The following is a 14,536-nucleotide window of genomic DNA, read 5'->3' on the forward strand; positions in this document are numbered from 1 at the left end:
CGCAGACCGATGTCAGTGCCCACCTGTCTCGGCTGCCCGAGGCCCCGCAGAGTCCCCTGGCCTTGCCACGCTGGGGCCCGCGCTCTGCCGCAGCCGCAGTCACCCCCACACGCAAACTGGGGAACGAGCGGGCGCCTCGGCTTTCTCCAGAGTCAGGTTGAAAAGGCAGTGGAGAAGCTCAGGGGCGAAGGAGGGTGGGCGCTGGGGTCCCTGGCCAGTGTGGGCGCCTAGGTGCATAACGAAGCAGTTTCTGTCCCCTGAAGACGCTCTGAGGGTCCCGCGAAGGTGTGGCCAAGGGGTGGGGCAACTGACTTGTGGACACCGGACCTAAAACCTGATTTTTCCAGGGCCAGAAATGACTAGCAGTGTAACTCACGGCCTGGCTTACACACTAAATGACTGTGTGCGTGACGAATGAGTGCTTCATACGGGACTGGCTTCATAAGCTGGGTGGGAGCCCAGGTAACCCGTTACAGGGGTGCATATCGATCAACGGCCTAACTGATTGAAAGGCGGACTTGTTTATAACTCAGAAGGGCACTAACCTGATCATCAACTGACCACCACACCCCTTGATTGTCCTCTTGGTAGCCTGGTCACTCACCAGTTGAATTTCAGACTGACCAGGTGACGAGGTGACAGGATGGCCAGGTGACTGAGGTGGTGACAGGTTTGCCAAGTGACTGCAGAGATGACATGCTGATGAACCAAACTGTCCACAGTATCCCTTTGTCCTGACCCACAAATGGCCTTGGACAGACCCAGGGGCCCGGGATGGGATCCCAGCACAGGTCCTGCACTGGCCATTCCAGGGACGCCCAAGGTGAGAGACAGTCATCTCCTGTCTGCAGCGCAGGAAAGCCGGGTGAGCGGGCAATAGCCACCCAGAGTCCTGTCAGCCAGCCTGGCACCCAATCAGCGGCCATGCATGCCACCTATTCTACAACCAATCAGCAAGGTAGGTGGAGCCCTGTGTTCTCCTGTACAGGCCTCCTGGAGTTGATGCACAGCCATCAGAGCCAATCAAAAGGTGGAGGTCCATGTCCCGCACCCCCTTTATGCCCAATAATGTTGAACCTATGAGGAGAGGGTGATCCCCCGGAAGTTGAGATCTAGGCTTTCTTTTCAGCGAAGCCTTTCTTGACCACACTCTTGAAGCCACACCCCACTCTCCAACTCTGACCACTGCATTCCTATTAATTAACATTGAGTTTTGCTCACACTTTATCCATTGTACACTTTCTGACTTATTACACGTGTTAATTTTAATTTGTATTAGTACACATTTTCATTATGTTATGATTGCATTCATCCTTGGGAATTGGTAGGTGTATGTAACACATCTTAATTCTAAGTCTCCTTCACCTCCTTCCCTCTTCCCCCCTACACATTTTCAAAACACATTTGCTGCTCAATTATACTGTTAGGTCAGACTGACCCACTAGGATGTAAGTTCACAGTGGGAGACTCTTCATGTCATTACTGTTACTGTTATTTTCTCCATGGCCTCTGGCTTCTGTTCTGCTCTCCAGCGTGGGATGAACTGGTTTCCAGCTCCTCTTTTCATTCTCCCAGCAGACCCACACTCCTTCCTCTGGGCTCCCACAGCCCTATCCCCCCACCTGGTGCTACCAGATGTGGCCCTGTCTCTGCCCTGTCTCTTCCCGGCGGACACCTCAGCTCACAGCGCCTGCCCCCCAGGAAACCGCACGCCACAATGGGTCCTGTCCGGGACTGGGGAGCGGAGCGTAAGGGCAGCCTCCCCGAAATAACAGCCTTGTGGAAATGTGGGACAAGAGTGGCAGACACTTCCTCTGATTGCCTGATCATGGCCTTTCTTTTTCTTTTTCTTTTGTCCTGGGGATCGAACTCAGGACCTTACACTTACAAGGCAGGCAGCGGAACCACTGAGCTAAATCCCCAGCCTATCATGGCCTTTCTTTTTTCCTCCCGTTCTCTGAGTGACCCCATCTTACAGGCTGGCCGCTGGCCCTGTGCACTCTGTGCCCTGCTGTGGGACAATGAGCAGCTTAAACAACCCGTTTGTTTTCCTCACAGTTCTGGAAGTTGAAGGTCCCAGGTGTCAGTGTGATTAGTTTCCTCAGAGGCCTCTGTCCTGTGTCCTCCTGTGAAATTCCCCGTGTAGCCAGGCATGGTGGTACACACCTGTAAGTCCAGCACTAGGGAGGCTGAGGCAGGAAGGATTGCCATGCATTTGAGGCTGGCCTAGATTACATAGTGAACTCCCGTCTCAAGAAAACAAAATAAAAGGAAACAAAAAAGAGAGAAAGCAGTTTTCCCTCTGTGTGTGCACATCTCCTGTAAGGACACACGTCACACTGAAGAGGGCTATAATAATGTGGCTGCAATGACCCCACCTTCACTGAGTCACTTCTTTAAAATCCGTATCTCCAAAAAATAGTCATTTTCTGAGACCCAGGGGGTTGGACTTCAGCACATGAATCTGAAGGTGAACATCATCCAGCCCATAATACTCTGCCAACATGGACGTCCTACTACCCTCGCTCCAAGCAGCACAGCAGGCACCAAGTCCAAGCTCGTGACCTTCTGGCTGCAGTCTGTCCTCCTCTCACACGCACCGTGAGGCTTCAGATGAGGAAGCCCCAAGGCAGTGTGGACCGCCAGGGGTTTTTCAGTGAGAACGGGACTCAGAATGAATCCTAAAAAGGCAGCGCAGGACACACAGTACGACAGCCGGCCTTGCAGGGGACATCGGCCTCCATCTTCACCTGATTCCTCCCTCATGTGGGAGCTGAGATTCCACCCCTCACCCCGGCCAACGAGGGAGCTAAGACCTGGGAGAGAGGCACTGGAGCCACCTGACTGCATATTCTGGACCCCCCCCCCGCACCTCCTTCCATGTCGGGGATGCCTAAGGAGAGCGGATAAGAAGTCCTGGGGGCTGGACAGGCCGAGACGGCGGAGCAGGAGCCGTGAGCAGTTGGAGTGGAGACATGGGGAGGACAGCTGCTCCGTGAGGTGGGGGATGAGGAAGGCACTAGAGCTCAGTGTTAGCGGGTGTTATTGCTGGTACCTGGATTTATCTCCTCCCCAGCTCCTGCCTTCACTCTCTGCTTCCTGTCTGTCATGCTACGAACAACTTTTCCTCCACCTTGCCCCTCTGCCCTGCCATCCTGCCTTGGAGCCAGCTGACTATGGTCTGAAACATGAGCAGAAATAAACCTCTCCTCCCCTAAGTTTAGGGTGATGGGTATTTTGTCCTCAGTGAGGAGAAAGGGACTAAGACATAAATAGAGATTCAGCTTTTTTAAAACAGGAGGCTAGGAAAACCTTTACCTTGTGCTGATGCTGGGGACTGTGACCCAGCAACACAGCAGAGGAGGGAGGTAGCTACAGAGGGCAAGAGGGAGAGGCCTAGTGGATAAAAAGTGGCATGAAAACAGATTCAAAGCAGAACAAAGCAAAGCAAACAGCAGTTTGTTCTCCACTCATTCAGAAGATGCACACTGGGCTGGTGCCCAAGAAGAATCAACACACAAGGCCGGCGGGGTGGTAGGAGTCCTCCTGTGACTTCTCCCTCCCTTGCAGCTCAGGGAAGTACCAGCTCCTGCATCTTCCTTTCCCCTTAAAGTGAAAGTACTGCCGTGCTGCCCCCACTAATGAGAGCCTATGGCCAAGTTCGCCCAGCAGAATGCCGCTGTAGCAGGCCCTTGGGAAGAAATATACCAACAGACTCGGGTCAGAAGCATGAGAGAGAGTAGAACTCTCTATCCCTTAGGGGCTGATGGTTCCAGCTGCTGGAAGGAGAGGGTCTGGAGTCTGAGCAGACATGTGTAACTGTATTCAGAGTTGAGCGGTGGAATGATGTGGTCCTGAGTAGTGGACGGCCCAGGACATGCCCTGGCCCCTCTACCTGGCAGCTGGGTCTTCCGCCTTCACATAAAAGTGGAGCCAAGGGCCGGGGATTTAGCTCAGTGGTGCCGCCGCCTGCCTCGCAAACACAAGGGCCCGGGTTTGATCCCTAGTAAAAAAAAAAAAAGAAAAAAAAAAGTGGAGGCGATATCCAGCCCAACAGGAGTGCAAATGTCAACACAGAAATACAAGAAACATGCAAAAATAAGGCAACGTGATTCCTCCAGAAATTAATAGTTCAGAATGATGGATTCCATTGACATCAAAGTAGATAAAGTACCAAAAAATTCAGAGAATAATTATAAAAAGTTATCGATGAGGGCCAGGGATTTAGCTCAGTGGTTCCACTGCCTGCTTCACAAGCACAAGGTCCCAAGTTCGATCCCCAGTACCAAAAAAGTAAAACAAAATTTTAAAATTATCAATGAACTCGAGGATACAAATAAATATTTGAATGAAATAAAAAAGACAAGGCAACATTTTGATACTACATTTTGGTAAAGAGAGAAATTCTGGGAAAAATAGAAATCTTGGGAATGAAAAACTTAATGTCACAAAATTCAGTAGAAAACCCCACCAGCAGAGTTGATCAAGGAGAGGAGAGAAACTGAGGACTTAAAGATAGTTGGTTGATAAAATATTATATGGTCAACAACAAAAAAGTATAAAGAAAACACATGAGACTTCTGAAACATGATTAAAAAGCAAAATTTAAGAATCTGAAATATAAGAGCATAAAATACAAAGTAAAAGAAAAGAAAATGGATTCAGTGAGATGATAGCAGAAAATTTTCCAATTCTTGAGAAAAATGTGGACAGCCAGGGTACATGAGACCTTTGGAACCCCAAACAAACTTGACCATCGAAGAATCTTTTTACATCTTACCATACTTAAAATGGCATGACTAGTGAGCAAAGAGAATATTCAACTTTGTAAGATAAAAATGCCAAATCATGTGTAAAGGTAAATCTCCCTAAATAACGGCAGATTTTTCAGCAGAAGCTGTAAGGGTCAGGAAAGCATGGAATAATGTGCTTCAGGCTGTGAAAGAAAATAACCTACAATTTAGAATAATCTATCCAGTAAAGCTGTACTTTGGAATTGAAGGAGAAATAAAGACTTACCAAGATAAGCAGAAACTAAAGGAGTTCATGTCCACTAAACCAGCACTGCAAAAAATATTTAAAAGAGCACTACGTAAAAAGAGGAAGCAGAGACTAACAAGTGAGTGTTGTGAAATAATCAAACATCACAAAAATAATAAAATGGCATGTCTTCAGTAATAACCCTGAATATAAATTATTTTAATTCTACAGCTGAAAAACACAGACTGGCAGATTGGATTAAAAAAAAACAAACCAAATCCAGCTATATACTTCCTGCAAGAAATATACTTCAAGGGGAGAAGAGTGGCACATGCATTCTGGGAGGCTGTGGCAGGAGGATCAAAAGTTCAGTCTCAGCCTGAGCAACTTAATGACTTCATGTGAAGTAGTCGCAAAATAAAAAAAAAAATTAAGGTCTTTGAATGACCTTATATTAAAGAAGAACCTGATAAGACCCAAAACATACTGAGTGAAAAGAGCCAGGGTAGAAGTATCACAATGCCTAACTTCAAAATACACTACAAAGCCGTAATAACAAAACAGTATGGTACTGGCACCAAAATAGACACATAGACCAAAGGCACAGAAACAAAGCCATGCAGCTATATTCTTCACACTGAGCTACAACCTCTGCCCATTTTTGTTTAATTTTGTAATATAGAGACAGGATTTCTCAAAGTCACTGAGTTGCCCAGGTTAGGCTCAAACTTGCAGTCCTCCTGCTTCAGCCTCCTGGAGTGCTGGGATTACAGGTGGCCTCCATAACACCAGTCCCATTTGATTCTTGACAAAGGGACTGAAGACATACGTTGAAGTAAAGGCCATCTCTTTCACAGTGAAAATTAGATATCCATACACCCAAGAGGGACACTAGATCCCATCTCTCACCTTAAGCAGCAATGAATTCAAATGTGCCAAAGATCTTGGGGTATAAGACATGAAACTTGGAAACTGCCAGAAGAAAGCATGAGGAAAAACAGTTGAAGTCATAGACTCAAGCAAAGACTTCCTCAACTGAATCCCAAAGGCCCAGGAAATGACAAGAGTCAACAAAGGGAATTGTTTCAAAACCAAAAGGCCTCCACAGAGCAAAGGAAAAGGCCATCAGAGTGCAGTGAGCCTAGAGAATAGGAGAAAGTCTGTCCTGGCCCTTCTGTGACAGAGTAAAGAAAGTCAAGGAGCTTATCACCAGATAAAATGAAATAACCCAAGGAGAAAATGGGCCCAGGAACTGAGCAGACCCTTCTCAAAAGATGTACAAATAACAGCTGGGCATGGTGGCGCACACCTGTCATCCCAGCACTCGGGAGGCTGAGGCAGGAGGATGTCTGTGAGTTCAGTTCCAGAGCAGTCTGAACAACACAGTGAGAGCCTGTCTCAAAAAAAAAAAAAGATGTACAAATACCAATAGGCAAATGAAGAGGTCACCGAGGGATGCAAATCAACACTGCAGGGAAACTTGATCTCACCCCAATCAGAAAGACGATCATCAGCAATAAAAACAAGACAAATGCTCACAGGGATGGAGAGGGAAAGACCACTCCCACACTTTCAGGAAGGCCCACTAGGGCAGCCAGTGCGGAAGTCAGTACGGAGGCTGATCCAGAAACAAAAACCAGAGCCACTGTTCGATCTGGGTGCGCCAGTCTTCACTAGAGAATTCTCTAAGGAATCAAAGTCAGCACAGGGTAGCGTGCTGCGACACAATTCACAGTAGCTCGGTGTTCGTGTCCACTACCCGAGGAAGTGGGGTAATAGGCACAGTGGGATATTAGCCATAAACAAGAATAAAATCACGTTACTTTCGGGACAACGGATTGAACCGAAGACCATCGTGTTAGGTGGAATAAGCCAGACTCCCAAAGTTAATTACTGCACGTTTTCTCTCATATGAGGAATCTAGGGAAAATTTTTTTCTTTTCTTTATTTTTTAAGAGAGATGCCATAAAAGCAGAAGGGCGACTATTTGAGAAAAGGAAGGGAATAAACGGGGTGGGAAGGCAAAGCAGGTGACGGGAATGACGGCAGCCCGCTACACACACGTACAAATGCATCGCAATGAAGCCCAGGCTTCCGCGCAGAGAAGTCTCAGGGCCGCTGGGGCTGCGGAGCTCCTCAAGGACAAAGTCTGTCCTTCTCCTCTCCAGGGGCTCCCAGCGAGCAGTAGCTGCCCTGTGGGCTTTCACCCCCACTGCCCCCCGCCTCGGCCTTGCATCCAAAGATGAGAGTGGCGCGCTGCCTTCTGCCTGGTGCGCTCAGAGGTGAGGAGGAAAGAAGGAGGCCAGGACCTGTTTAGGCAGCTGTTGCTCTCCCGGAAATGCAGGGGTAGGAAGTTCCCCTTGTGGTCACCGGCTGTCTGACCTCCCTTTCGGGGCTTCCGGTCTCTGACCGCACCCTCTCAGGGCTCTGACCTCAAGTCCCCGGAGCTGCGGGTGGACCTTCCTGTGACAGCACAGCTCCAAGATCCTCACCTCAAAGATGCGCTTCCCCTGCACAGCCCTCTGTCTCTGCTCCACTCAGGAGCTGTCAGTCTCCAGGATGCTGCTGCTGCTGCTGCTGCCGCCGCCCCTGCGGTGGGCAGGTGAGTGGGCTCGGGCGAGGGGCCTTGGGGGCTGCACAGAGCTGACCCTCCTTTCCCGCAGGGTCTCTGGCTCATTCTCCGGGATACCAGCTGACAGCGCCCAAGTCCGTGCTGGTGCAGGAGGGACACAGCGTCTTCATACCCTGCAGAGTCTACTACCCCTGGAGGTTCTGGAGCAACTTTCCCCCGGCCTGGGGCTCCTGGTTCAAGAAGGAGGCTCGTTATGACCGGGATCCTCCAGGGGCCACAAATCACCCATCCCGTGAAGCGCTGAAAGAGACCGAGGGCCGGTTCCACCTCCTCGGAGACCCCAGGTCCTACAACTGCTCCCTGCGCATCAAAGACGCAAGGAAAGAGGACACAGGAGTCTACTTCTTCAGGGTGGAGAGAGGGTATGATGTGAAATACAACTACAGATGGGACCACCTCTGTGTGTTTGTGACGGGTGAGGAGTGAGCTTAAGATGGGCCAAGGGGCGGAGCAGGGCGGGACGGGTCCCCTGCTCCTCACGGGGGTGCGGAAGGACTGGGGCAGAGGGGCCGGCCGGGGCGATGACAGCGGGACAGCGGTGCCCTCGGGGCCACACTTGGGGTCCCCCAGGGCTGCGGTGTCTCGATCCTCCTCTGCTCTGACAGAGACCCCTGACGTCCACATCGCGGGGACCCTGGAGTCTGGCCTCCCTGGGAACATAACCTGTGCAGTGCCGTGGCCTTGTGAGCAGGGGACGCCGCCCGCCTTCTCCTGGACTGGGGCGAACCTCACGTCTACCCTGGGCCCCGAGACTCCCCGCTCTTCCGTGCTCACCATCACCCCAGAGCCTCGTCACCACGGCAGCAACCTCACCTGCAGAGTGACCTTCCCTGGGGTCAGTGTGGCCGTGGAGAGGACCGTGCAGCTCATAGTGGCCTGTGAGTGCCAGCCAGCAGGCCTGGGCCCAGGAGGAGAGGGGTGAGAGCAGACAGGCCCTGGGACACTGAGTTCTGGTGTGGAAGCACTTCCCCTGGGGAGGAAGGAAAGACGGCCCTGGACTCCACTGTCCTCTGGGTCCTAAAGTGTCTGTGGGAAAATCACCAGCACCCACCTTCCTGCCACTAAGGAGGGAACAATCCTGTCTGTCTGTCCGTCCAGATGCTCCACGGAACCTGACCATCCAGGTGTTCCAGAGAAATAGCACAGGTAGGGCACAGCCTGTCCTTCCGGGGGTGTGGAGAGAAGAGCCTGGGCGGGAGAGGGAGCAGGCCGGGCGCAAGCAGTACGGGTGGGGCCCCTGTACCCCTCCTCTCCCTGCACGCCCACGCTCGGGCACTGGGCATCTCTTAGCCCTTCCCTTCCCTCAAGCGAGATGCAGCTGTCACCAGTCCTCCTCCTCTGTGGGACCTAACCCCATCGGCCCTTTGATTATTTTAGTGATTTTTTTAAAATGACATAAAATTAGTCTTTAGTCTGCTTGAGCTTCTGTAACAAAACACCGTAGTCTGGTAACTTCAGCCACAGACATTCATTTCTCAAGTTCTAGGCTGGGAGTCCCAGTTCAGGGTGCTGGCCCATTGGCTTCCTGGCACGTAGATGACCGTCTTGTCCCCTCTGTCCCTACCAGCCGAGTTCTCTCTGGTGTCTCTTGTCACAAAGGCACTGATCCCATCCTGCAAGCTTCACCCCCATGAACTTGTCCAACCTAAACTCCAAATCCTGTCACAGGGGGAGCTTGGCACTTAACACATGAATTCAAGAGAAATGAACTTCGGCGTCTAGCAGAGTTAAGAAGCGTGTACTCGGGCCCTAATGTTTTCCCTTCCTGGCTCTCCTTCCAGATCACCCGTGCATTCACACCCCATTCTGTACCCGCTGCTCTTTGTCTTCGTGATTTTCGTTTATTTACTCATTTTGTGGTGCTGAGAGATTAAACTAAGATTCTCCTCTACCACTGGGCTACATCGCCAGACACTTTCATGTTTTAAGTAAATTTTTCATTTTGCGGTAATTTTAGATGAATGGAAAAGTTGCAAAGATGACACATAAAGTTTCCATAAATCCCTCTTTCAGTTTCCTTCACTGTCAAAATCTTACGCTACCATGGTATGTTTGTCACCATTGAGAAAGTGGCTGTAGTATGGGCTTAGGAATTAAACTCTTTTTTTCCTCAAACTTAGTGTATCTGGAGATCTTTCTGCATTTCTGTATTGGAAGCCTTCTCACAAATGAATGACCTGGTGGTTTTCCAATCATAAATATATATTGCCGTAAAGTGTAAACTGGCTTTCCACTGGTAGAATACGGGTGTGTCTTGTCTGTTTTTGAAACAAACACTCCTGGAATGAATAACTTACATGAACACTCTATAATTTTCTACAGGAGGGAATTCGGGATCACAGGCTATTGTAATTTGTGTGGAATCCTACTCTTTACGGATGTCGCATAATTGCATGGAGTGGAGTTTGTCTTATTGTACTTCTCTGAACAGGGTACTCATTCCTTCGGGTATTATAAGTGGATTCACTGTCATTTTAATTCGCGTCATCATTTTGTGAACAGGCTGGGTATCGTCACCATGTTTAAGGCCCATTTGTATTTGTGAACATTTTTGAAATGATTTGAAGAGTTCTTGCATTCTCAGGAAATGAGCCATTGTTTATTGGAAAGGATTTATTTCCAGCCTATGGATAGCGTGTGGATTAGCGTGTGGTGGTTCAGTTAGGCAACAACACGTGTCACCCTTTTTCAGCTGCATTCGGGGTGCCCTGGCACTGGCTCTCCCTGCTGGCCACGAGCCTGCAGCCTGCGTCTCCCCTCGGCAGCTCCTACCTGTTCTTCTTGCTTTCCCAAGCCCCCGTCCTCCTCCAGGAAGCCGTTCTGTCCTGAGAGTCGCACTGGCTCCACTCTGCTTACCCGCACCACAAAACGGGTGATAATGTTCTGTGGGCACCTGCCGCTGGGTGTCTCGCTCACGGCACCACGAGCTAAGCAGGCTCCGTGATCTGCTGCTGAGAGGCCAAAGGCAAACCTGGGATCCGAGCTGGGGCAGACGGCCAGGCAGTTCGGGTGACCCCATGCGGGTCCTCAGAGAGACCGAGCTGCTCCTCACCCTGTCCGCTGGGGCAGAACGCACACAGCCTGGGCCTGGGATGCAGGGGAAGGGAAAAGATAGACCCGCATGACACAGGGGCCTGAGAGGCAGAGAGTCCCATGCAGGCCTGGGCTCAGGCTTCTCTCTGTCTCTCCAGGACTTACAGCCCTGGCTGAGGGTTCATTATTCCACGTGCAAGAGGGCCAGGCCCTGCGCTTGGTGTGTGTCGCAGACAGCAACCCCCCTGCCGAGCTGAGCTGGACCTGGGGCAGCCTGGCCTTGCAGCCGTCACTGCGCCCAGGCAGTGGGGTTCTGGAGCTGCCTCGGGTGGAACTGGAGGATGATGGGAAATACACCTGCAGGGCTCAGCACCGGCTGGGCTCTCTGACAGCCTCTGTGAGCCTCTTTGTGAAGGGTGAGTGGGAAGCACTTGGGGCAGGGCACCCGGGTCCCAGCCCGGGGAGAGCCCCTCTGATCCCGCGCTTTTTCCCCCGCAGGCCCACTACAGCTGCTGGGCCCCTGGTGCTCCTGGGAGGCTGAGGGTCTGGGCTGCAGCTGCTCCTCCCGGGCCCGGCCTGCTCCGTCCCTGCACTGGCGGCTCGGGGAGGAGCTGCTGGAGGGGAACAGCAGCAACGCCTCCTTCACGGTCACCTCCAGCCGGGCTGGGCCCTGGGCCAACAGCTCCCTGAGCCTCCACGGGGGGCTGAGCTCCGGCCTCAGGCTCAGCTGCGAGGCCGGTAATGCCCACGAGACCCAGAGCACCACTGTCCTGCTGCTGCCAGGTCAGGAAGTTATGAAGGGCAAGGCCTGGGCACAGAGGAGACTGGTCTGGGTCCTGGAAGACTTCCGGAGAGAAATGAGCCTGACTCATGGCAAAGCTTTGAGGGTTCGGGGTCCTCTGCCCTTTGATTGGGAATGGGGCTGGGGCACGGAGGCTGCAGTCACACAGAGACAGGGAGGAAGGACCACGTCCTGGAAGGAACTGGCCATTCCTGTGGGTCATGGGCGCGGGTGGCTGGACTCTCGGTTGTCCACTTAGAGAGGCTGAGGTCACCCAGGCCTCTCGTCTGCAGAGCAACCAGGACCCAGGACAGGCGCGGTTCGGGGAGCCCTTGGGGGAGCCGGTGTTGTGGTCCTGCTCGCTGTCTGTCTCTGTCTCGTCTTCCTCACGTGAGTGGTGGCCCTGGTTTGGGTGAAGCTTTCGTGAGGAAGTGGTGGCGTGCGGTGGTGCACAGTGCAAAATGTTCTGCGAGACTCCAAGCCCAGAGCTGAGGTGATGCAGACCGGGGTGGGTGCGGCCATTGCAACTTGCAGCCAGCGTTTAGCCTCCTGCCACCTTGCCAGGGGCAGGGCTCGTTCCTGCTTCCTGTTGCCCAAAGGAGGCTGCGTCTGCTCTTGTCGTGGTCTCTGATCCCAGACCGTAGCCCTCAGCGGCTGGGGCCCCAGTCCTGCTGGGCTCCCGACAACGAGCCGGCCAGGCTGAAAGACGCTGCTCTGTTTCCCCAGGGTGAAGAGCTACAGGAGGAACTTGGCAGAAAAAGGAGCACGCAGGGATGGCACCCGTCCTGCGATGAGCACCGGCTCCCTGGTGAGTGATGTGGCCCTGTTTCCACCTGGGGTCCCGGCTGAGTCTCAGATGTCAAACTGAGCTCGCATTTCCCCCAGAAACGCTTCCTCCCCCAGATTTCCTGCTGCAGCCGCAGGCTGGGCACCTGGTGGTTTGCAACCCTCCTGCCCTGCTGCGTCTCCCAGAGCCCATGATTCACCCCGGTGTGACTTCCGGATCATCTGTCACACGCAGTTGGACTCTGCTGTGCTCTCTGCCACACAGAAGCTGTCTTCCAGCTTCCTAGAACAGTCACAGGCCTGTGCCCGGCACCCGCTGTGAGGCCCAGGTCTCAGCCAGGCCTCTGGTGCTCACCCACAGCCTCCTGCCTCTGCGCATCGAACCACGGTGTGCAATGTGTGAGGTGTTTGCTCTTCTCCCCTGCCCTTTTTTAAACTCTTTAGTTTTGGACAGTTCGATGCTTCTCCTTGCCCTGACGGCCTAAAGTTGGGGCTGTGTGCTGATGTTTCACTTCACCTTGCTCAATCTGTTTTCGTATCTGAGAGTAAGACAGCAGTCATCAGAAAATTGTAAGGATTCAGTAAGATAAGTAGCCGGTGAGGGCCACTGTGATTCAGATTTGTTAAGGGCAGTGGTAGCGAGCTTGCCTAGCATGTGCAAAGCCCTGGGTTCAGTTTTAGGACTGCAAACAAAAAAGACGTTTAAAATGTTAACAGTAGCTCAGAGCAGTGGTACATACCTAAAATCTCAGCACTCTGGGAGGCTGAGGCAGGAGGAGGGAAAACGTGAGCCCAGCCTGGGCATCTCAGAGAGAACCTGTCTCAGAACAAAAATAAAATGTCTGAGGATACAGCTCAGCGCGAAGACACTGGGTTTAGTCCTCAATACTGCCACCAAACAAACAAAGTAATGTTAAAGGTACAAAGGCGAATAAAAGGTGAAAGAATGAGTACTTGGGTAAGGGATGTGAGTCTTCCCCAAGCCCCAGCTCCCCGGGGACCCTTGCACTGACTCCCTTCTCCTCCACGTCAGGGTCATCACGGTCCCCTGAACGCGTCGGAGGCAGCCAGTGCCCCAGCCCAACCGGCCTCTGACACAGGGGAGGAGCAGGAGCTCCACTACGCCTCCCTCAGCTTACAAGGGCTGAAGCCCCGTGAGGCCCCGGACCAGGACTCCAGCGCCACGGAGTACGCGGCGATCAGGATCCGGAAGTGACGCCCTCGTCCCGCCCCGCCTCTGGCCCGAGCCCTGCGGAGGCCTGGACGGCGAAGGCGTGTGTCAGAGCAGGGGCTACAAGTGAGCAGCCCTCTGGATCAGGGCTGAGGTGGGGAGGGAGAGCTCCTTGCAGTGGCTGAAGGTCACTTGGTAATGACCTTCAAGTCCTTTGGAAGGTCACAGCCAGACTCTGCTACCTCAGGCAAGTCTCTACCTCCCCGTGCCTCCACTTCGCCCCCTGTAAAATACAGGTAATATTATTAGTATACGAAGTAAAAAAATCACACAATTTATATTGTTATGTGTACAACTCCTAAACGTGTTTACTTCAGCAGGGGTGAGGAAGATGTTATCTATATATTAAATTTATTGGTACAAGGGCCAGGTGTGGTAGTGCACGCTTGTAATCCTAGCACTTGGGAAGCTGAGGCAGGAGGATCGCTGTGAGTTCGAGACCAGCCTGGGCTATGCAGTGAGTTCCAGGGTAGTCTCAACTACATAGTGAGACCCTGTCTCAGAAAAACTAAATTTATTGATACAATTAGGTACGCAACACAGTCACATTCATCGTTGGGATTTTGTACCTATACATGACTTATCAGGTTCTTATTTTTCCCCATTCCCCAGCCTTCCCTTCACCCCCTCCACCCTGCCTTGTTTACAAAGACATTGTTTCCATGTTTTCTCTTTTCACATTTTTTTCTTTTCCCTTCTACCTTTCAACTCTATGATATACTATTTTTTACTTGACCATCTTAAAGAACATATATTATTTTTTAAAAAAATAAGTCTATTTTCATGAGTAGCCTGCTGGTGTAGACGCTTGTCCCAATACACTTATCTAACAAAGGACTTATCCCCATAGTACATAAATAATATCCAAGTATCTCCCACAAATCACTGAGAAAAACTTGGCAGTCCAGAAACTTGGAATATTCAAATGGCCCACGAATGCATAAAAGGACATTCAACTTTAGTAGCTGTCAAGGAAATCGAAATAAAAATCATAATGCGGGGCCGGGGATCTAGCTGAGTGGTTCTGCTGCCTGCCTTGCAAGTGCAAGGACCTGAGTTTGATCCCTGGTACCAAAAAAAAAAAAAAAAAAAA

At 51.6% G+C, this 14,536-nt stretch overlaps 1 protein-coding gene and 1 long non-coding RNA gene across 3 annotated transcripts in view; one reads left to right on the forward strand and one right to left on the reverse strand.

The window, feature by feature from the left end:
* The first annotated feature begins 7,478 nt into the window (after positions 1-7,478).
* LOC104856320 (sialic acid-binding Ig-like lectin 5) lies at positions 7,479-13,707 on the forward strand. Its single transcript, XM_033765914.1, has 9 exons — positions 7,479-7,582; positions 7,644-8,027; positions 8,218-8,490; positions 8,711-8,758; positions 10,804-11,061; positions 11,144-11,428; positions 11,720-11,816; positions 12,153-12,234; positions 13,246-13,707. Exons 1-9 carry the CDS (start codon positions 7,480-7,482, stop codon positions 13,426-13,428), a joined length of 1,713 nt encoding a protein of 570 aa, XP_033621805.1. The 5' UTR covers position 7,479; the 3' UTR covers positions 13,429-13,707.
* Positions 13,003-14,536, reverse strand: part of LOC104856312 — a 5,037-nt gene continuing 3,503 nt past the window's right edge. For both annotated transcript variants that reach the window (XR_004518043.1, XR_004518044.1), the window contains exons 3-4: positions 13,587-13,666; positions 13,003-13,029 (exon numbers count right to left, since the gene is read on the reverse strand). This is a non-coding gene — a long non-coding RNA (uncharacterized LOC104856312). The remainder of the gene's footprint in view (positions 13,030-13,586; positions 13,667-14,536) is intronic.

Source organism: Fukomys damarensis, unplaced genomic scaffold (assembly GCF_012274545.1).
Source record: "Fukomys damarensis isolate Sample0158 unplaced genomic scaffold, DMR_v1.0_HiC HiC_scaffold_19, whole genome shotgun sequence".
Lineage (NCBI taxonomy): Eukaryota > Metazoa > Chordata > Mammalia > Rodentia > Bathyergidae > Fukomys > Fukomys damarensis.

Excerpts from the sequence above, each read along its gene's own strand:
- LOC104856320 (XM_033765914.1), top strand. The coding sequence starts at position 7,480 with ATGCGCTTCCCCTGCACAGCCCTCTGTCTCTGCTCCACTCAGGAGCTG. Across the intron at positions 7,583-7,643 it reads GCCGCCCCTGCGGTGGGCAG|GGTCTCTGGCTCATTCTCCG; the intron begins GTGAGTGGGCTC and ends CCTTTCCCGCAG. Across the intron at positions 11,062-11,143 it reads TGTGAGCCTCTTTGTGAAGG|GCCCACTACAGCTGCTGGGC; the intron begins GTGAGTGGGAAG and ends TTTCCCCCGCAG.